Source organism: Cibotium barometz, chromosome 37 (genome assembly GCF_041138505.1).
Source record: "Cibotium barometz isolate CiBa-2024 chromosome 37, ASM4113850v1, whole genome shotgun sequence".
Lineage (NCBI taxonomy): Eukaryota > Viridiplantae > Streptophyta > Polypodiopsida > Cyatheales > Cibotiaceae > Cibotium > Cibotium barometz.
Genome location: NC_141082.1, coordinates 49,388,698 through 49,412,674, shown reverse-complemented (window position 1 = coordinate 49,412,674; position 23,977 = coordinate 49,388,698). Strand labels below are relative to the sequence as shown.

Sequence of the window (23,977 nt, the reverse complement as noted above, 5' to 3'; positions counted from 1 at the left end):
TGCTCAGTGTTATGCTAACCAACGAGGGACCCCGAGATTTTCACGGGAGGGCATGTGGGTGTATCTTAAAGTCCCAAAGGAATCTAAGACGATGTGGACTAGCAAGCATTACAAGTTATCTTCTCGATGTTGTGGTCCTTACCAGATCATAAAGAAGATCAGTAATGTGGCTTACCGGCTAGTACTACCTCCTGGAACCAAGACTCGCCCAGTATTTCACATCAGTCGTTTGAAAGAACGCTGGTAATGAGATTGTGCCACTACTCCAGGATATTATTAGGCATATTCCTATGGAACTCGTTGGTTCTTGATCAATGTACTAGCTAGTCTCGACATACCATCTATTATGACTACGTGATCAAATGGAAAAAACGGTCTGAGGTCAAGGTTACATGGGAGTCAGTGCGTAGTCTAAAAAGTGACTTCCCCGGATTCATTGCTGAGGACATCAATGGTTCTTAAGGGGGGAAGTATGTTACGTCCCAAGGCTAATTAGGGTTAAGACCTTCAAATTAGGGTTAAGACCACAACATGCCTTGTTTACAGGAGAGCTTCCTATGACACGGATTGCAAGACAAGTTTAGTGGCCAGCAGTTGTTGAAGTTGGGAGCTTCACAGCCCTGAAAGCGTAATACACAGTAATTATCTAGCCATAAATTGTCATGTAGGCTTCTTCATGTCCACCCAAACTGATAGACATACCAACTACTACACACAGTAATTATCTAGCCATAAATTGTCATGTAGGCTTCTTCATGTCCACCCAAACTGATAGACATACCAACTACTACACACAGGTCTTCAAAAGGTGCCCCATTAGACCAATTCTATAATACAGATCATACCATGTCTCCTCTTTTAAGCTGCACTATTCAGCCTTCACATACTTTCTAGTTTGCTATCAAAGCTCCTATCTCATGAGCCACAGTCAAAGAAAGCTGTCATCTATTATATATCTTATCTTTTGAGCAATCTAAGAAGTCTATCTTTGTTTGTCTCATATTGCCTTATCAACATAACAAAGGGGTACAGAAGAAATATGAAAACAATCAACCCTTAATCATGCTAAATAATAGAACATGAACAAGATACATGCAGTATTCATTGTTTACTTTTATAAAGCTTACCATATTTGCTCAGTCTATATCCTGGACTCTCTCTCGGCTAATTTCCTTTACAAAATATTTAGAGCAAGATTTAGATCTTTCCATCATCCAACTGCTTTTATCCAACAAGTTCTTTTATCCCCTACAATGGGTATCATGCTCTTTTATTTCAACAAGTGTAGCTTTGAATTTCTCTGACTTATTTTGCATTTGCCTATTTCCTCTTTAATTATGCATGCATGTGTAGGCCCAAAAAGTTTAATGCTCTTTGCAAGAACTCTATTCTGAATCACTACTACTAAGAAAATGTGTCACCAAATTACACTTTAAACAAGAACAGACTTTAGATATTACCTCTGGTGCAAAAAACTTGATACCCTGCAAAGAAAGACACACGCCGAATTTGATTAGTGTCACAACTCAAAACTTTGACGATTAATGCCAACGAGGGCATACAATCCCATAATGTTGATTAAAAACATCTCTTCAATGAGCTTGGAAACCTGAAGCCGATAAGTATTAATCACACAGAAAGACTCACCTGATAATACTTCTGTCTTTCAGGTGAATCACCTTCTTTTGGGCCAACGATGACAGAGACTGCACTTATGACCTTATTCACTCCCTTGAAATAATCTGGCAGGAGAGTATCTTTCTTTGTCACATCTCCAACTACCTGTAGAAAATTATTAGAAATAAAAAGGATTTGAGCAAAGAGTAAGCCAGAAAAACATAATATTGTGAGCCATACACAAACAATAAGCTAAAGCCAGCAACAAGCCATCTAGCCTGTACAAGAACATTACGAATGAGGTATGCGTCAAGAACCATAATCAAAAGGTTGCACACCATTAGAAACAGCAGGGTTTTTAGCAAAGCATAAGGCAAAAGCAGTAAACATGATATTGTGAGTTATATGCCAAAACAAAGCTAAAGCCAGCAACAAGGCATATAGTCGGTACAAGAAATTATGAGGTATATGTCAAGAACGATAATTGAAATGTTGCATGCATTCTTCCCTTTTTCTTGATGGAGAGAAACAAACAGATTGCTGTTTCACGTCCACTAGAAGCCAAAGAATACATACAAGGCTGGTACAACCCTAGACCTTGCAATTTCAAATCCTACCAGATAGACCATTAGCGTCTCTTTGCCTTTCTCGGAGCTACCTTCACTAGTCCACACTTCTCCATGAGACAGGCAGCAGACGATAGACTCACTAGAGAATATGAAGTTCTAGCCTTATTGAAGAGGCAGTGCTTCCAGGCACATTTTCAGGAGCCGAGGACGAAGGGTTGGCCTTTTGGCACCCTTGTCACCTTGGCACTTATGTATGCAGCTCCCTTCTGGGCACTGGATTTATCCCCGGCAGATTGGCAATGCATAGAGCGTCCTCAGATCATAACATTATCACATATGATACGCATCTAGTCATCTGTTCCCCACCAGATCATCGAGGTAGAGTTTGTTGCGGCACCTATGTTGATGGAGGCCCTGTTCCAGACAGTCACTTATATACACAGGGGGAGGGAGATAAATCCACTTTGACTTCCTTGACTTGCACTATATTCATCACAATAGATAGCGGCTGGGTGAGAGCATTCAGATCGACCGGCTCCCTCCATTTCAGTATGATCCAAATTCCCCATACATTAGGCTTAACACATGAGGATAGGAACCGGGTGATCTGATACGATCTACTGGGGCTATACACAGGTAACATATGGATCAGACCGGTAGGCCCATTGCCTACCAAGATACAGTACTACAGAGATCATTTCCTCAGATTCACAGCAGATGGTTGCATCTAGAGACCAAGTTATCTAGATGGCTTCATGTCCCATGCTATGAGGATAGCCATTGGCGAGCTTAGGGTATCATCCCATAGACTGAGCATAGAGACTTGCCGAGCTGAGAGGATGCCCAAAGAGGGCAGGACATGTAGACTCTATCAGATGGGGGTTGAGTCGGAGAAGCACTATGTTGCCAGTGCCCAGTCTACTATGAGATCAAAGGGAAATTTCCATGTCTTTAGAGAGGGCTTTGGATCCTTGTCCCCAATCATGGAGTACCTTGCTCAGAGGTGCCTTGGACTCTTCCTACTGGAGCTCAGCTGACACAGAGAGTCACTACTCGGAGATCCTCTCCCCCAACAGCCCTTCTCTCAAGTTACCAACAGCCCTCCTCGCAGGTTACCATCTTCACCAGTTTTTTTCAGCCTAGAGGGGTGCATAGGGAGGCACCAAAGCCCATCACAATGGATATGGGAGACTGGTATCAAATAAACCTGAACACAGAAGATCACACGATTCATGGGTGAAAGTCTCGGTAAGCTTTCCCTATTTGCTTTTGATAGTTCCTTCCAGAGACCTGATGGCTCTTTCCCCTCTGTTAGATGGTTCCGTGGGTTTCACATCCACGAGGAGCATACATAGGTGGAGGGAGTTTAGTTTGCTTAAGTACCCAAAAGTACATTTTAATAGCTTCTTGAGTTGTACTTAGTTGAACAACATGGAGCAGGATTCTTCTTCATTACTCCAATTCATGGTTGGTAGACCGATCTGAGGACCTAGACCTGGTTAGATAAACTCTTGGATGCGGATGTACTTGTTTATTCTGTGACCCCTCTATTGCCAAAGTGGGAACCCATGTCTTTTGTGGGGATCCTAGTGATTGCAGGCAACCAGCTATGAACCGGTAGAGGATGCAAGGATTTGCGACTACTTGTAGTTACTTATTACTTTATTTTGTATGAGTCAAGGGTTCTCTGCCCGAAAGGTCCACCAAGCTCTGATAAATAATCTTGTGTTTTTCTTGTAAGCCTTGTTTTTATAAAAGACTCTGTTTTTCAGATATCCCTACTTGAAGCCAAGGGCGTTGTTCTAGGTAGACAGATGTAGGCACAGTCATGAGTGGTCAAGCTCTTATATCAAGCTGACAGGAGGGTTTCATGTGTTGGCACACTATGTTCTTTTGTATCACATGTTGCAGTTTAGAGCCCAAATCACCATAGCTATTGAAGGCCTCTCAAACAACACCTCCTCCACTCCGAAGGGGAGTTTGTTGGATATTCCGAGTCTAGTAGGTGGGAATGCCCTCTTATTAGGTGTGAACACCCTTGGAGATTGGCTTGCATTCAAACAGCTCCCCTAAGAGGCTCAAGAGAGAGGCCTGGCCGGGGTCAAGGGCAAAGGCACACTCATCTTGAACATCGACTCTCCTATTCCTCAGGAGTGGTTGAACCCTATCCGCAGTGGCTAGGCGTGTTTACTAGGCATGATATTCTCTTCTTCTTTTTTCTGATTGGCCTTAGGCCCAAGATCCTCCCATAGTTACTGATTTTTGACCGCCCGTAGGGTGATGCCGTCGAGGAAGCACCAAGGGGGGTTTTGAACCCAAGACCTCTTAGTCCTAGGCAAACACCTTCACCACTTGAGCTATCACCTCATTGGTGGGCATGATATTCTCTTGGCAGTTCATAGCGCAGATGAGAGTTGTGCCTTGCTCACATTCTCGATTGGGCCCCATGGCAGATTAGAGAGATCAGATCCCCCCTTGGATGACTTCAATGGATGCACCTTGCAGAGGGTGAGGGTGATCGGATTTCATGCATATGAGCGGTACATTGACCCCCCTCAGGCCAAGGTGGCCAGGGAGAGACTAGCATTTATGGATTTGGGAGAGCTAGCCCTCCAGTGGGACCCGGGGGAGTGGACTTGGTGTGATCCTGTAGACACGGAGGAGACTCTGGGTACCCCGTTCTTCACATACATCACACAGCTAGGCCGCAAGATCCAAATGCCCAAGGTCGAGGGCACCCTGACAGCAACAAGACATTGGCACTCTCACGGCCTCTCACTGTGTTTTCTCTCAGATTTTTGGAAGAGGCTCTAGGTGTCATGTGCATCACAGATGCCATGGACATGCTCAGGGCTAGATCCAGAAGAGGCAGCCAGATAAAGAGCAGAACCAGACAGAGCCAGGGATTTGAGCACAAGTGGCCAGTTTGGACGTGGAGAAGAACCAGGGTACAGTCGGCTGAGTAAAGGAGCTGCTGGCTGTACCAGAAAGTATGTCGGCTGACGTGGCAGCAGCAGGCGCATCCAAGAGAACCAGTCGGCAGGATTTTTATTGCATTTATGAAACAGTAACTGGCCGACCAGCAGTCGGCCAGTTTCCCACATGCTCCAAAGGCCTATAAAAGGGCACCATAGCTCTATGTTTTACTCATTCACTCCCACTAGGGGTGTGGGTCATTTAGAGGTCCCATAGGGGACAGATTTAGGAGTTAACAACCTTTTTATGAAGGCAGCCCATGGCTGTACAGATTTGTACCTTTTTTGTACATAGTATATACTGAAATTCCAGCACTTCTCACTCTCTCTCTCTACTCTCTCTCTACCTGCGTTTTTGCATCATGGTGCGTTTTTGCATCAGGAGGTCTTCAAGAGTGTTTAGGGCTGAAAGAAGACTACCCAGAGCTTCCGCGCGTTACATTGGTATCAGAGCATCAGGCTCAGCAAAGCTAAACGTTGAATCAGTCCCAGATGATGGTGTACAGGTCCAAGGTACAGGAAAGTACACGGATTCGAAGCCCAAGGCGGGAACACAGATCGGGAAGAACTCCCAGGAGGTTTGTTGGTGGTGTTCCACAGTGCCAGATGGGGATGTCAGTTCCGTGAGCCAGATGGGTTCTAAGGGAACGGTCCCAAGGGAGGTTGATCCTCCAAGGGTGATGTGAGAGTGCCAGACTCAGTTCCAGGAACGAAGACCAAGACGGTGTTCAGAGTCAGGGCAGGAATGGATTGTGGACTAGAGGAAGACCAGATGCATAGATCTTCATCAGAGACAGAGTGGATTGGAGAACAGACCGGATTTTCAGAGAAAAAGGTTTGCCAAGGATGGATGATGACAGAGGGACTTCGGAACAGGATTGGGATGATGACAGTCATCCAAGAGCAGGTTGGATTCCCGTCATCAAGTTTAGCAGAGGGGGATGTCATGTGCATCACAGATGCCATGGACATGCTCAGGGCTAGATCCAGAAGAGGCAGCCAGATAAAGAGCAGAACCAGACAGAGCCAGGGATTTGAGCACAAGTGGCCAGTTTGGACGTGGAGAAGAACCAGGGTACAGTCGGCTGAGTAAAGGAGCTGCTGGCTGTACCAGAAAGTATGTCGGCTGACGTGGCAGCAGCAGGCGCATCCAAGAGAACCAGTCGGCAGGATTTTTATTGCATTTATGAAACAGTAACTGGCCGACCAGCAGTCGGCCAGTTTCCCACATGCTCCAAAGGCCTATAAAAGGGCACCATAGCTCTATGTTTTACTCATTCACTCCCACTAGGGGTGTGGGTCATTTAGAGGTCCCATAGGGGACAGATTTAGGAGTTAACAACCTTTTTATGAAGGCAGCCCATGGCTGTACAGATTTGTACCTTTTTTGTACATAGTATATACTGAAATTCCAGCACTTCTCACTCTCTCTCTCTACTCTCTCTCTACCTGCGTTTTTGCATCATGGTGCGTTTTTGCATCAGGAGGTCTTCAAGAGTGTTTAGGGCTGAAAGAAGACTACCCAGAGCTTCCGCGCGTTACAACAGTTTTCGGCCTCAAAAGATCACCTCTTTTTGTGGTCGCTAACACATAGGAGTTCGGCGGTGGGCACATGGTTGGCCATAGGCAGTAGACCAACATCTTGTCCAACGTGTGGCCGCCCTTGGGAGTCTTAGGGACATTGTCTTCGGGATTGCCCAAAGGCTCAACAAGTTTGGCAGCGGATTCTCTGCATTTTCACGATGGACAAGACATCTCCCCGTATCATTTCATGGGGCATTGTCGCGTGGGCCACTGAGGCTAAGGTTGCTATGGCTTATGAGGAGGAATTTGGGTTTAGCCCTTTAGGTCTCTCACCTTCGTATTTCGTCAGTACCACTCCCAGCCCCATCTATTGATCACCGCACACCGGATTCGTACCAGAGATGGGAGATTTGTAGTAGCATTGCAACTTGTCACATTTGGAGAGCTCGATGAAGCAATGTCATAGAAGGCACCCACACTCCGCCGGCGGATTCCATCAGGATCATTTGGCTTGACATCATTCTAACCCTCTGCAGCCAGTGGGGGAAGTTGCAAGGTGGTTGTGACCGTATGCAGAAGCATCGAGAAGCCTTCTTGAGGCTCTGGCGACCTGGCCCTTGTCTCACAAATCGAGGTGGTGAGCCCACTTGGCACTACAGACCACCTGTGTGGTTGTTCCCTCCCCACCTCTTGTATGCGATAGCCTTCTCCTCATCGAGCGGCCAGCCGGAGGAGAAGTGCATCTTTCTTCCCCACTTGTTCTTTGGCCCTCGCCCCGTACATGGAGGCGAGTGAGTTTGTATCTAGCCCTTTGAGGTTGTATTGAGCCCTTCGAGGCTGTTTTTGTTAACTACTAGAAGGATCTTGTTTCCAGAAAAGAAAAACACCATCTATATGTGTGTACTTGTTGTGTGTGTGTGTGTCCAGTATGTGACATGTGTCCACCTATGTGTCAAAAGATAGGGCTACTCCCTACCCTACAAAAGCATTGTACTTGGTGAGTATCAATCACTTCAATCAATCTAACCACATCATTGAGGCATGCAACATTCTCTCTTTGAGCATCGTCCTTAGTGGAAGTTAGGTGGAAGTCCTCCTGCTCGGGGATTTCAATGCCCCCAAGGCAGCAACTAGGGGAAATAGCCACAATGAATCTACAGGAGCTGGAAGCATACATCAAGACAGTGGAGGAAAACACCAAGAAGGCGTTGGGCGAATAGAAGAAGGTGCTGGACAGGGTCCTGAACCAACATGAAAAACAGTTGGAAGGCCTTTGCAAGGAGATACAGGGCAAGAATAACAAGATAGAGGAATTGGCAGCAAAGTTGAACCACCAGAAGGAGGAGATTCAGATGTTGAAAGAGACCAAGATGCAACAACAAGAAATGCCAGAGGCTGCCCCAGTGATAGGGGAGCTCCGGGCAGAAATGGAAGCCGTAAAGGCTACGGTCAAGGACCATACAGTGGAGGAAGGGGAACTGAATATTCAGGAAGGTCTGAGGACAGACTTGGAGCAGCTGAAGGCTGCAAGTGATAAGCTGCAGGATGAACTGCCGACCACCAAGAAAGATTGGCTGGAGGTGGTAAAGAAGCACAAACCCCCACAATGCATCATACATGAGACTCTCGAGGAGGAGAAACACAGGAACTCCATGTGAGTGCGGGGGCTACAGGCGGGGGCTTCCCCCAAGGAGAATGCCATGACGCTTTGCCAGATGTTAGGAGTGGACAGGATCACCCCCCCTTCCCCCTTTGCAGATACATGGAGGGCAGGCAAGAATATAACACGAGAGCGGCCTCTCATCATTAGATTAGCAGGCAAGTGGGCTATCTACAGAGATGGTAGGGTCATTATCACTGAGCGCTGTCCCAAATAGGGACATGGGGTCTATGAGACCAAACACCTGAGCTTAGCAGTATGGAACTACAATGGCATACTGTGGTCAAGTCCAGGAGGTTTGAGCGAGATTCTCACAGGCAAGGATGTCATTTTCTATACAGAGACTCATCATAGTCACAAGTATGTGGCTATGGAGGTGAAGCTGTCCTTTTTAGATCCCATCTCCAACGGATTCTTAGCATTGTCTGAAAGGACGAGGATGCACGGTATCTTTGGGTGCGGCTACAACTTAGCAGTGACAGAGTCATCCACATTGTTGTGTGTTATTTTTCTCCACGCCATTCCCCTTATGCCCCACAGCATGGCCAATCACCGTACTTACCATTATATGGGGATATTACGGAGTTCTCACAACTGGGGGGAAGTCCTGGAAGTCAGCAGGTCCCTATCAGACTACAGGAGTAGGACATTACTAACACGGGCCTGCAGAGATCATCACAGGACCGTGAGGAGGTCACAGTGTATGGGAGATATTTCTTAGAGCTTGGACCTGCACATGGTCTCGTTATCTATAACGGGATGTCCCGATGGCATCCTCCTCCAACGCCCCCACCTCCTTCCCTCACTCAAGAGGTACTAGCACAGTGGACTACCTTATGGGATCTCCGGCTTTCGCACACCTTCTCCCCGACTTCTCCACCCCGCCACCCCCCTTCAAAGCTGAACATGCCTACCTCTCTTTCACTCTTACCCGCACACCACCCGTCCCTCCGCCACCACCCCCCTTCTCACATTACACCCAAGTCCATTTTGATCATGAGCTTGACCTTGTTTACTCCAACCACATCTACCGCCAACTCCAGGATGTGGAACCTATTGTCCCCCTACCCACCCTCACATCACAGCTCACCACCATACTCCACACATCCACCGCCACTTCTTTCATCTGCATGCGGCGGTCTACCACCAAGCCACCTTGTGGTTCCATGCCCCAGAACTGTTGGTATGATGACGAATGACAAGCCACACACTCCCGTCTTAAGCATGAGATACAGATTGGGCAAATCACGAAGCGCCAAGTGCAACGGATTTCTCAACGGCTCACCCAACGCAAGAAACAGGAGTTCTACGCTTGAAAGGAGGATGAGTTATACGATTTTTCTTAGGGCCGAACTGCAAAGAGGCCTAGAGGAAACTCCGAGATTATCGCCCCCCCCACACCTATCACCTGCACGGACACATGGCACTCCTATGCACACTCCCTCTATCATATCCCCCATCAACCACCCCTACCCCCACCACCAGATCCCCACCCCACCATTTCCATCTTCTTCACAAAGGGCATGGTCCTTAAGGCCATTCGTAGACTACGCAATGGGCGAGCCCAAGATCATGAGGGACTCATTGCCAACAAGTACATCTCGCATGCCGATGATACCCTGGCACCCCTCCTAGCCTACATGTTCAATAAAGCCCTTTGTGAAGGATTTCCACCCTCTTGGTCCACCAATACCATCACCCCCATCCTCAAAGCCGAAGATCTACTTGATCCTAATAATTATAGGATGATAATGATTGGCCACACATTGGCCAAACTCTATGGATCAGTGCTAGAGACGGACTCAGTTCATTTGTAGATTTACAGGGATGCAGAGTCTCAGGACAGGCAGGCTTTCGGAGGAGCTACTCTACCCTAGACCACATCTTCACCCTCCATGCCATCATTGAGGAGGGTAGAGCATGACGTTAGAGGATTTGCTGCTACTTTGTGGATTTCCGCAAAGCTTTTGATATTATATCCCAAGACATTTGTATCACTAGCACTCACACGCACTTTGCTAGCATATATTTCCTACAGCTTGGCTTGCACTCTCATCGGCAATCCTAATGGATGATTCCATGGCATATGAGAGCTTTCTTGCATTCCTAGAGAGCACTGAGTGGACTGGCCAGCAAGATCTATTTCACATTTTCTCTCGCGGCATTGACTTCAAAGCAACTATCCTCCTCACCGAACATGACTACACGGAGACCTTGGAGTACATGGAAACATACATAAAGCCCTTTGCTGTGATCATCCCCAACAATATCTGGGTCCCTTGCGAGCTTCTACATTACATCAACAAAACCGATGCAAACTATCCTAAGAGACTGTGTAGGTACCAAGAAGCAGTACAAGATGATGGACACTTCAAGGTGCTTTCCACTCGGGAAATGGCTGCCCTTGGTAAGGGAAACATCGGCACCAACTTTTTGTCATGTATCTCAACATTCATTCTCATGTTGAATGAACAAGACTCGAATGATGAGGTTAAGATTGGTGACGTTTTCCTAGTCGCTTTAGTTAAGGGCAGGGTGGTAGATCCAAAGCTTAAGCTCCTTGTTGAAGTGGCGGAGCAAGCTCTTGCCTTGGTTCTTCTTCAACAACATGAAGAGGCAGAAATACCTAAAGGTACCACCTCACAGGCTAGTGGAGAAGGGTCATTAGCAATGGCGGCTGTGGATACACCCGCAGATGAGACCGATGAGATACGGACAGCACCAGATATACCCGAGTTAGCACTAAGTACGCTTAACTCTGTGTAGTGGTAGATGGAGAGGAGTTTCTCTTCTTGCAGGACTTCGAAAAAATGTTTAAAGTAAATCAAGATGAGTGCTTGTCTCTCCTTGCCATCAGGCTAGATTGTCCACTTAACAACAGATCCTCTCAATACATGACCGAGGCTAAATCAAGATGAATGCTTGTCTCTCCTTGCCATTGAAGCGATGAAAATTTATTTTATGTCATGCTCGTATGCTTCTACACGGGATCACAGCAAAGGTGTAGGAGGGAGAGGGCATGCTATTGCAAACAGAGATACGACCAATCCACAAAAAAAACGCCATGAACAGAAATTCAGCACACATCTATATATTCCGCCTTGCTTGCTTGCCTATATATATAAACTGTACACACACCGTTTTTTTTTTCCCCTCTCGTAGCAACTATTCTTACTTAGCAACCCATCACCTCCCACCTCTGGAATGATCCACACTCATCCATCTACACCAAATCCTACAAGCCTTAATTAAAACCACTCTACCCCCTCCCATAAAACCACATGACGTCTCTAGAAAAAGAAAATTCCGTATCTTCCCGATTAAACCTCCGATTTTTATGATCTCGGTGGCAACTCGAAGCTCCGGAAATCCCCCATCTCCTTCTGGACTCCATAGCGGAGAGGGGTTACAAGATTAAACCTTCTTCCATTGCCTTGTAGAAATTAAAATTTTTACATCTCATTCCCCCCCCCCCCAGGCTGCCAAGATTAAACATAAACTTGGCAGCTTGGCAAAGGAATAAAACTCCACACTTTCAACACATGAAAGACCTGTTATAAGCTGGCTGTATATAGCATCAAACTCTCGCATTTATTCTGACTGTAAACTGCTGTAAAAAGACTGTACATATCAGCAAAACCTCACACATCTTGTCTTACTTTGAACTTCTTCAAACGGAACCCATTATCCGCTCACCGGGCCCTTGCTGGCCAAGTTCTTTGATGTAATAGGTCCCATTGGCATATGTCTTCAGAACCACATAAGGACCTTCCCACCTCACCAAAAACTTTTTGTACAATCTATTATCCAGCCTGTTATCATATTTTAGTACCAAATCGCCTTCATTGAAATCCTTCCAAGTAATTATGTCGTCCATCCTGGCTTTCATGGCCCTCTGAGTTGCCTCATTTGTCATTAGTGCCTCTCTCCTTTGCTCATCTAATTTTTCCAGCAAAGCTAACCTAGCTGCACATGTTTTTGTTTCATCTAATTCATACTCCATTATTATCCTTAAAGTTGGTAACTCCAACTCAATCGGTAGGACAGCCTCTGTGCCATACACCAGGTGAAAAGGAGAGTACCCTGTGGCTGCCTTGGTTGTAGTAAGATAAGCCCACAAAGCCATGGGTAACCATTTTTCCCATTCAGATCTAGTCTTTTGAATCATTTTGGTCATAATATCACACACCGTACTGTGAGTCTTTTCCACAAGTCCATTGCATTGAGGATAGTAAGGGGAGGAGAACCGATGTTTTACTGAAAGTTTGGACAGCCATATTTGTAAAAGTTCACTTCGAAAAGCAGGTCCTTGATCCATGACAACCTCAAGTGGGCATCCAAAGCGTGAGCAAATGTTCTCCATTAGAAAATTCACTACTGACTCACACTTCACCACTGCTTTTGCCTCCGGCCACCTAGTAACATAATCAGTAGCTACCAATATATAATACTTTCCATGGCGAGAGCGGGGGAGTGGCCCAATCCCCACTTCTCAAATGGTCCCAAAGCCCGGATGGGATGAAGCGGACCTCTCTTCAACTCTCTCCTGCCGAAAGCCTGACATGTATGGCACGTAGTGCACCATTCTTGGATATCCCTGTGCATGGTAGGCCAAAAGTACCCTGTTGCCAATATCTTTCTGGCTGTACTTTCATGTGCAAAGTGACCCCCGCATAGATCTTCGTGACATGCTTCCATTACTTGCCGTGCCTCTGTGGACCCAACCACTCGGCGAAGGAAACTATCCTTGCCCATCCTGTATAGAATGTCACCCAATATGGTATATGGCTTAGCTTTTGCCATCAATCCCCTTTGCTCATTTTTGGACATATTTTGGGGAAACTCTCCCTGTTGCAAGTAGTCATATACCTCTTGCAAATCTTCTAAACCTGTATCCAATACCATCACACATCTTCTTCTTTTAATGCTTCCTGAGCCAAAGCATCGGCTCGAACATTCTGATCTCTGGTTATGTGTACAAATGCCTTCACTCCCAAATTTCTGCACAATTGTTTGGCCTCCTCCTGTAAGGGCTTGAGTGCCTCACTCCGAACCTGCCACACCTCCTGCATTTGGGAGATGATCAAGAGGGAATCCCCAAATATACTCAGCCCTTGGACTCCTTTTTCTTGACTGCGTTTTAGCCCCCATATCAGGGCTGCATATTCAGCTTCATTGTTGGATTTCACACAGCCAATCGCCTTACCTTCTGCCATAATCTCTTTCCCCTCTGAATCACATAGGTAGATCCCCACACTTCCTTTTCCAGTCTTCCTTTGAAAAGCTCCATCAAAATACAAAATATTTGTTGGTCCCACCTCTTCTTGTACTTGCTGTATAGACTGTTTTTTTATCATTTCTCTGCCCTCTTTTTTGGCTTGATCCTTTATCTCCTCTGCCACTTCTCTCCCTGTAAACAAATCAGCTAGGGTGGCTCGTGTGGAGTGCTCTGTCATAAAGGTGAATTGGAACTCTTGCAATTCAGCCAACCATTTGACAAACCTCCCACTTGGGTTTGGCTTCTTCACCAAGTAAAACATATTTACTGAATCAGCCAAGAAAACAAAAGATTTGGGCAGGAGATAACATCTGAATTTTCGAGTTGCATAGATCATTGACAATCCCTGTTTTTCTATCTCAGTATACCTCTTTTCAACATCCATTAGTTGGCGACTAGCATAATAAATGGGCTGCATAAATCCCTTCTCACCCTTCTGCAATAAAATAGCAGCCACCGCATCTTCTGTTACACTTATGCTCACATAAAAAGGCTTCTCCCAATCAGGGGTATAAGTATCGGTCCCTCCCGAAGCATTTGTTTGATTTTTCCAAAAGCTTCATGGGCCTGATTTGACCATACAAATACAGCCTGTTTCTTTGCTAACTAACGTAGAGGATGAAGCTCATGTGCTAATTCCCACAAGAATCTACCATAATATGTAACTTTCTGCACAAACGTCTTTAACTGACGGTTTGTCTTTGGCACAGGTATAGCCTCTATTGCAGACACCTTCTCAGAGTCCATTTCAATTCCATCCTGGGAGATCACATGACCCGATAATTTCACTTTATCTTCAGCTATATGGCATTTAAAAGCGTTGAGATTACCCTGAGCATCATCTATCTTTTGTAGTGCCAACCTTGTTTTCTCCAAACGATCTTTCTTTGAGCTGTACACACAAAAATCATCTATAAAAACACGTATGAACTTCCCCAAATATGGCCCAAACACTTCGTTCATGAATTGCTGGAAAGTGGTTGGGGCATTCACCAATCCAAATATCATTACCCTATATGCAAAGGTGCCCCATGGTGTTATAAAGGTGGTCTTCTTTTGATCTTCCTCTACAATCCCAATCTGAAAATACCCAGAGTAGCCATCACATACTGTATACCTTTCATGGCCTGCTACTTGATCCAATATTTCATCTTGAAAGGGCAAAGGGTAGTAATTCCTTTCTGTACAAGCATTCAATGGCCTCATATCAACACAAATCCTCCACTTGTTCCCTTTCCTTGGAGTAACTACTACAGCAGACACCCATTCTGAATTTACAACAGGGTAAATAAACTCAGCTAAGAGCAGCCTCTCAATTTCCAGCTTTAAGGCATCAGCTTGAATTACCCCCAACCTTCTAAGTTTTTGTACAACTAGCTTGGAATTGGACTTTAACTTAATCTTATGTTGCACCATTGTCACTCTCCACATCTGCCAATAATCTGTGACAAAGAGCTAAGGGAATTCATCCAATATGGTGGTCTCCCTACCAATCAGTGGAGATCGGTTTTCAGTGTAGCACCTACCTGGCCGAGATGTGCAGCAAATTCTCAGACCGTATAGCATTGTTTATGGGTATGCAGCACTGCACAGCGTATTTGGGGTTCTATAGCCAACTTATGGGCAAATTGAGTGGCTGCGCCATGTATGTTACTTGGGGGGCAGTTGCTTGGCTTTCCCAATCTGGTTCGGGCTTTTCTACGAGGGCAATGATACAAACATTGCTATTTTCATTCGTAGAAGTATTACCCAGTATGGTTTGCTGCACGATGTCCATTATTCACATTATACAACCCCCAGACAGAGAATTGACACCTGTTGAGAGATTGTTGCCAGTATTATAGCATGACAGATCTGGAGAAAGAAAGAAAGAAAGAAAGTTATATTGACGTCTACGGAAGACCCCAAGGGCCTATGAGACCAAAAGTAATACAATGGTACCATGGATATACTGAGCCATGGAAAATTGAAAGAAAAAGTAAAATGAAAACATCTGACAGTACATGTGATCAGTAGATGATCTTGTGTAGAGTGAGATATGCTGTGATCAGCTAATGACGATACCCGCCTTGGCCAGAACCGATCCGATGGTGGAGTGAATGTCAGGCCTCTGTGATGGGAGCGTGACATGTCGGCAGAGAACCTCACAAATCCATCTCTATGTGGTGGAGGGTCCTGATGCTCTAGGTCAGGGACGTCTGGCTCGTAGAATGGATCGAGCTCTCACTAAGAACTCCTCTGTGGCATGGACCTAGAAAGAAAGAAAGAAAGAAAGATTTTATTAGCGTCTTCCAAAAGACCAAACTCGGCCTATGAGACAAATCAGTGTACCTGTGTGGGGTATCTCTGTCATCCCAACAAAATAAAAAAGTACTGAACTAAAAAAGCTGAATCTGGGTGTGCAATAGGTACAATGAGTGGGGGAGGTGATGGAGCTCTACTACTAGGAGAATGCAAAGCTATATGCATGGAGTATACAATCATGATATGCAACCTAGCTAGCTCCATCTTGTACCATACTGGGGGTATAGAATGGTATACATCAATGAAGGGGGTGTCCACAGCTCCCTGAAGAACATGCCTGGGTCTACTCTGAAGCGAGCCAGTCGCTTCGCACCCTCTCTGTGAAACTGAGCTCTGATCTCTGTCATCTCTCTCTGGTATAGGCGTGGTGTCCGAAAGCCAGGTGTCCTCTGTCTCCTGCGGGCTCTGAGTGTCTCTGCTCTCTGGAGAGTAATTCCCTGCTGTGTAGGGGCTGGGAGTGGGGTGGATCTCTGAAAAAATGTAGTAATCTGTGTCTGTCGTCCCCCCTCTGGAGCTGTCTGAGCCTGTAATGATGTCTCTCTGTGATGCTGTATGTCTAGAATGAATCTCCCCAGTATGCGCTGGTCTGCTGCCTCAAAGATCTGGCGTAGGGAATGTGGCTCTCTGAATAAAATGGGATATCTCTCTCTGACGGCTGTATATGCTCTGCATCTGCATACATAATGCTCCTCACTCTCCACCTCCTCTATGCACAATCTGCATACCCTCTCCTCTCGAGGGATCCGTGCTGCTCTGCCAGTCTCGATCTCCAATCGATGTGATGAGACTCTAAGCTGACCAATAGCTACTCAGGAGTACGGGTGGTGGGCTCTAATGTCGTAGTAGATGTCACGTGCATCCCGCACTTGGATGCCACGTAGACATTTCTGTACAGAAGGTGCAGGACCTGGGATGGTGAACTGGTCCCATGTGAGCCCAGTCCCGGGACGAGTCAGCCAGGGATCCATCTCAGTCGTCCGAGGTCAGGTGTGCATTGTCCTGCACATGAGTCCAAGGTCAGGGGTGCATTGTCCTGCACATGAAGCAGTGCCAGTCCGCGCTGTGAGTCTCCCTCTGGAATGATGTCAAATGTGCTGAGTATCTGGTTTGCAACTGGATGCCAGGCCTCTGTAGGCATGTAGTTTGCATGTAGAGATGGGGCCAGCACATAGGGCTACCCCAAGGCAAGGTGTTGCATTGGCATACTTAGCATGGGCATGGGGGAGGTATAGAACCACCCCCAAGGGGCCAGGAGGGCCCAAGACATTGCCCACCAGCCAAGGCAAGGGCTGGAGGGGCAGTCGGCCAGCTCCAGAGCCTCTGGACAGGCAGCCGACAGAGTGTAAAAACCCTAGAACAGAAGGCGGCCAGGTGTGGGGGGCAGTCCCACACCTCTGCGCAGCATGTCCAGCAGCCAGGGTGCTGCCCAGAGTCATGCGCAGGCTGGACAGGGTCTAAACAAGTGTGAAAACACTTTATTAAAGTGTGAACACAATTTATTAACAAGACTCAGTCGTGGGCTGCCCTGAAGCCAGCCGACTGCATGAAGGGAGGGGTATAAATACCCCAGCCCATAATCCCATCATTGATCCCATAATTCACCAAGAGCATCAAGCATTCAAGGGCCAGGACAGCCAAGGGTTTGCTAAAGCTAAGGGGTGAAGGACTGAAGGTCAAGGGCAGGTTTTCCAGCCAAGAAAAGGTCAAGTACTTTGTATTTGTTTTCAGATTTACATCATTCTAATAAAGCAAATACACCATCCGTGGTGGGGGCCCTACAGAGGGTAATTGGGACCCAATACTGTGTCCTTCTCCATCTCCCCCTTCTCTCTCTATTTTCTGCACATCGTCTTTCAGTTTGTGCGTTAATTCCGTCGCGAAAAGAGTGCTGTTTTCTGAGTTTTGAAGTACCGATCCTTCTCCGAAGCTTCCGCATATTACAGTGGTATCAGAGCCTACTTCAAGGACGAAGATTCAGCAAAGAAAACCAGAAAATTTTCTCGCTCGTGTGGTTGGTTTTTAGACGCCGGTGGACTACCCCATTCGGAGTGACTCCTGTCCCTCGAAGGACGGTTGGTTTTTAGCCTCCGGAAGCCTCCGGAAGTCTCCCACACAGATAGTGGATGGTCAGATTGCGTTCCGGAAAGGAACTGCATATTCCCGCTATGGCGAGCTTTGGCGACGAGAGAGAACCAGAACCATGGGACCAGAGTGCACCAGGCAGCCCAGCTAGGGCACCCGGCTTGAGTGTACAAGACATGTTCCAGCAAATGATGCGAGCAATCGCAGACCAGACAACCAAGTTGGACGAGCAGAAGGCGCGGATTTTGGCTCAGGAGGAGCGTTCTCGCTCTCCAGCGTCGCGTTTTCCATCTCCTCCTCCCTCTCCTTCCGTACCCCAGATACCAGATCCTAGTCACAGGGACCCTCTCGAGGGGTCACAGCCGCAGTCAAGCTCCTTGCTTGAGATGCAGATACGGGCATTGGAGATTCGACAACGAGAAGACGAAGCCATGCGACGAGTGGAACACGAGCGTTACCTCCGAGCTTTGGACGCCAGATTGACACCGGCGGCGCCCTCGAATCATTTTCCCGAGAAAATGAACTTCAGTAAGTATAATGGTAAACTCGATCCCACTACTCTGTATTCATGGTTACATCAATTTGAAGCTTACTTTGCCGCAGTTAGGAAATCAGATATTGACAAAGTGATCTTAGCCAGTTGGTACTTGGAAGGTGAGGCCATTCCTTGGTGGACTCAGTGGGCTCATGCCCACACCAGATCAGGTATGGCAGCTTATGGGTGGGACGAGTTCGTCCGTGACCTTAAGCAGCGGTTTTTACCGCCCCACTACCTTGAGCGACTCGAAGACGAGTTCAGGGGTGCGCGTCAGAATGCGCAACCAGTCCTTCAGTTTGCCAATAGAATTTCGACCTTGTGTCTACAATTAGGCTTATCTGATGTGGACAAGAAAGGGCAGTTTTTGTATGGCCTGGACACGCACATCCAATGGGAGGTGCGTATGTTTAGGCCAGCCACCTTTGAGGACGCACTCTCGCTTGCGCAGAGTGCAGAAATGAAACACAATGGTGGCAAGCCCAAGACTTCCCAGCCGGCTTCTCCCAAGGCTAACACCTCGGGGGGCAAAAGCCAGAACCAGACGGGGTCTTCCCCAGGACAGAGCCCGGGAGCCTCTGGCTCCAAGAACTCGAACAATGCGTCTAAGCTTACTCCAGACCAGAAAGCGGAGGCAGGCAAGACAGGTGGCAAGTTGAGTGCTGAGGAGCTTGCTCAGTACAGGAAGGAGGGTAGATGTTACTTTTGTCACACAAAAGGACATACTTCTCGGGATTGTCCGAAGAAGCCTCCAAAGGCCGCCGCCGCCTCCACAGCTTCCGTGGTGAGCACAGCTCCCACACAGACCCCAGTGGCTACCCCTAGTTCTTCAACCCCCGGTGCTTCAGTTGGAGCAATTATTAGCCGGGAGCTCGAAGATAAGCAGAAGGGCGCCCATGACCAGGAGTATGAGCGCAACGAATTGCTCAAGTCCTTTGGCTACATAGGTGGCCAGAGAGTCGTTGTCTTGTTTGACAGCGGCAGCACGGAGGATGTGATCACGGAAGAGGCCGCTAGGCGTGCCCGTTTCGAGCTCACTCCAGTGGACAAACAAGTTGAGGGTTTTAGCACAGGTATGACTACGAGCGTCAAGTATGAAGCTCTAGGTGCTAAATTAGTGATTCAGGGCATAGAGTTTGTGCGTGACTTTATGGTTGCCCCTCTTGTAGGAGCAGACATAATTTTGGGGATCCAGTGGTTTCACAAGTTTCTCCCTGATGTCAAGTGGGACAAGCACACGTTCCAGATTGATCGGAATGTGTCAAACACCCCTGTGACCATTAAGTGTGAGCCAGGTATTCCAAACTTTCCACTCATAAGCCACTTGCAGGCTAAGCGAGCAGTCAAGAAAGGCGCACAGTGTGCGATGATTTACATCCAGACAGCCCAGACGGTGGCCAGTGCTTCCGAGAAGTACTCGGTTCTCCATGAAAAGTTCCAGAAGATTTTTCTTGGGGACAGTCTCCCTCCCCAGCTTCCCCCGTCCAGACCGGAGGATCACAAGATTGACCTCCTCCCAGGCTCGGAACCCCCGAGCAAGTTTCCGTATCGCCTTTCTAAGGCAATGGAATCGGAGTTGGACCGCCAACTCCAAGAATTGTTGCAAGCTGGCTTCATCCGCCCCAGCGTGTCGCCATTTGCAGCACCGATCTTGTTTGTCAAGAAGAAAGATGGGTCTTCTCGGTTGTGTGTCGATTATCGTGCACTCAACAAGCTGACGATCAAGAGCAGATTCCCGATGCCTCGAATTGACTATATTCTCGAGAGGCTGAATGGAGCTAAGGTGTTCTCTAAATTGGATTTAAAGAGTGGGTACCACCAGGTTCGGATTGTTAAGGGGGACATCCCCAAGACAGCTTTCCGTACAGAACGGGCCCACTATGAATTTGTGGTCATGCCATTTGGTTTGACGAACGCCCCAGCTACATTTAACCGCATGATGATGCGTATTTTCCGGGAGTTGATTGGAGTGTGTGTGTTCATATTTTTGGACGACATACTCATATTTTCAGCTACAGTTGAGCAGCATGACATTGATGTGGAGAAAGTCCTTAAGTTGCTGGAAAGCAACGAGCTCTATATCAATGAAAAGAAGTCAGAATTTTATCTGTTCCAGGTACATTACTTGGGATATATAATCAGTGCCGAAGGCATTCGACTTGATCCGGCTAAAGTGGCCGAGATTGTTAACTGGGAAGTACCTCAGACTGCTTATGACATTAGATCATTTGTGGGTATATGCCAGGCATATTCCACCCACATTGACAAGTTTTCTGATCTCTCGGCAGACCTCACCGATCTGCTAAAGGGAGTGAAAACAAGGAGGCAAAAGATTCGAATGACTCCACGAGCGTTGGAAGCATTCCAGAACCTCAAGGTGGCTTTGTCTGAAGCGCCTTGTTTAGCCCTTGCCTCGTGGGACGAACCATTTCAGGTGATCACCGATGCGAGTAACATCGCAATTGGAGGTGTATTGCAACAGAATGGTCATCCAGTAGCTTACATGTCTCGTAAGTTACTGCCCGCCGAAAAGAATTACTCAGTCTACGATCGTGAACTCCTAGCAGTCATTCAGGCCTTGAAACATTGGAAGCATTTCTTGTATGGCCGTGACTTCGAGGTTCGCACTGACCATCAGGCATTGCGCTGGATTCAGACGATGCCCAGTGCACAGTGGAGTGATCGACAGCACCGCTGGAGTCAGATATTCCAGCAGTTCGGTGGTATGATTGAGTACCTTCCAGGAAAGGCCAATCCAGTGGCCGATGCTTTGAGCAGGAAGGGACAAGTAGCTGCGATTCAGACCACTAGACTAGACCTTGTTGGTACAGGACTAGAAGACATGAAGCACACGTACGCGGATTCCGAGGAATTCGGTACACAGTGGGAACAGGCATTGGATAACACAGGACCATGCCATTTTCTGATACGCGATGGTTGGCTTCACTACAAAGGCCGACTGTGTGTCATGAAATCATTCCGGGCAGCTCTTCTCCATGATGCCCATGACGCCATTACAGGTGGTCATAGGGGCATGAATTCGACTCTGGAGAAATTAGAACGGCAATACTATTGGCCAAAGATGAGGCGTGATGTGTTTACTTATGTACAACGCTGTGACATTTGTCAAAAGGTGAAAGCTCCTCGTGGAAAGAAGATAGGGTTTTTACAGCCTTTGCCAATTCCTGAGGGTCCTTTCCAAGACATTTCGATGGGCAGTGGATTCTGATGTGGATGTATGTACCACAAAGAAATCTGTGAGGTGTCCTGTCGAAGCCGGGGTTGTCTCTCACAATGCTGCTCAACACTACATCCCTATGTCATCTGAGCTCCAACAAATACATGCCCAAGCACCTCTGATCCTCAAACTGTATCACCCGTGTGAGTGGTCCAAATCCCTCTCGGAAGAGGCAGTGGAATCTCCCTCGTATCTCATAGTAAGCCGGGCAACTAAGCATATAATGGGTCTCATCCTCTACTGCTCCTGTGATGCATACTGTGCATGTCCTCTCCTCGTGGGATATCCTCAGCTCCGCCAGTCTCTACTCTGAGGCCGTGCGAGGATACCCTGAGCTGGCCGATCATGATACGCATGGCATGTGGCGTGTGCACATAGATCCAGCACCGACCAAGGTAGCCAGGGAGAGATTCTGATGCGCCTACAGTGTGGGATGTAACTCGCGGCGGGTGCCCGGGGGCCTAAGGGCCTTTGACACACTTGTTGATACCATCAATGCATATTAAAACACTTAAACATGGCCACAGCCTTAACACATATCCATCATCACTTTGCATAAAACATAAAGCTGGACAAAACATCCACAAATGCTGAAAATGGAGCTTGCACGTGTGACACCGCATAGAGGCCGGAATGGGCCGACCCCCCCCCCTTGGAGTATTTTATTATCCAAGGAGAATAATATCATGTACAAGCTTTGAGGGCCTTACTCTCCCCACGGGAGATGCCGGATTATCCATATACAAATGCCATAACACAGCCCAACACGAGGCAACCAAGCCGGAACATAGGCTGTAGAAATGCCGAGCCAACAATATAATCCATATACCTCCGTGTGGGTACTGATTTTTTCCCAAAAACCACGGGTCTTCATGCAATAGAGAGGGTACAACAAGTACAACTCTCCATTCAGCCGGTACAGCAGGTACAATGGCTGGTACAACCGGTATAGTGGCTGGAACAGCAGGTACGATGGCTGGTACAGCAGGTACAACAAGTACAAAAGCTGGTATAGCCGGTACAATGGGTGGTACAGCAAGTACAGAAGCTGGTACAGCCAATACAAGGGCTGGTACAGTGGCTGTATAGCCGGTACGATGGCTGGTACAGCAGGTACAGCAGGTACAGAAGCTGGTATAGCCGATACAATGGGTAGTATAGCAAGTACAGAAGCTGGTACAGCCAGTACAAGGGCTGGTACAGCAGGTATAGCAAGTACAAATGCCGGTACAACAAGTACGATGGCTAGAAATCATAATAAATGATTAAATACCCTTGCCTTCATGTATTTCTTCGCGATGGAAGCCTCCAAAACAGTCCCCAACAGCCGGTATTTTTCATGCGCAGCCTTCAAGTGAGAGAGAAAGAGAGTAGCCATCATTAGGGCAACCTGTAACGGTGGTAGAGGCTAGTGTGGAGCAAGAATGCCTCCATTAATGAAGAGAGAGGGCTCCAATTTATAGATTTGGGCCTCCCATGAGCTAAAATGGCAAGAGAAGGCTACAATGACAAGTGGAGAGCCACACAATAGCTGAAGTGACAAGTGTGAGGCCACTTGTCTTACTTTGATCCTTTTTCTAACAAGTGTCACGCCACTTGTCTCACTTTGGTCCACTTTCTTGCCACATGTCCCAATCTAAGAGATGGGTCCTTCCATAATCTTTACCTCTAAAAATATCCCAACTGGTAGACATTCTGTCATAGGCACTTTGCCAACTCTTGGTATCTGCTCAATTCCAGATGTAATGACACGAACAGAATTTCCATCGGAGTCGGGCCAAAAATAGCAACTCTCCTAAATTTTAGGAGTGTGGTCCTTTGTATTCTAGGATAATCCCCTATTCCCAAAGCTTGTACTTTCCAAACATTTAAACATCCTGGAGTCCACCAGACCCCTTTCAAACTGGGAAATGTCTAGGCTGGTGACATGGGACCCAAGAGAGTGGACTTGGTATGACCCCGCGGATCGGGAGGAGACTCTGGATGCCCCCTTCTTTGCATATACAGTGAGGCTAGGCCACAGGATCCAAATGCCAAAGATTGATGGCACCCCAGCAGTAGGCAACAACACATTGGCAGTCACAGGGCCCCTCACATTGCTTCCTTTCAGATTTTTGGAAGAGGCTTTGGGACAGTTTTCGGCCTAGAAAGATCACCCTTTCTTTGGTTGATGGCACACGGAAGCTTGGCGGTCG

The 23,977-nt window shown here is 47.2% G+C and overlaps 1 protein-coding gene across 3 annotated transcripts in view; it reads right to left on the bottom strand.

Moving 5' to 3' along the window:
- Positions 1 to 23,977, bottom strand: part of LOC147617358 (NAD(P)-binding Rossmann-fold superfamily protein) — a 59,376-nt gene that overhangs the window by 27,105 nt on the left and 8,294 nt on the right. For all 3 annotated transcript variants that reach the window (XM_086777003.1, XM_086777002.1, XM_086777004.1), the window contains 2 exons: positions 1,648 to 1,782; positions 1,461 to 1,484 (listed from right to left, as the gene is read on the bottom strand). In XM_086777003.1, coding sequence (XP_086633129.1) covers positions 1,461 to 1,484; positions 1,648 to 1,782 — 159 coding nt within the window. The remainder of the gene's footprint in view (positions 1 to 1,460; positions 1,485 to 1,647; positions 1,783 to 23,977) is intronic.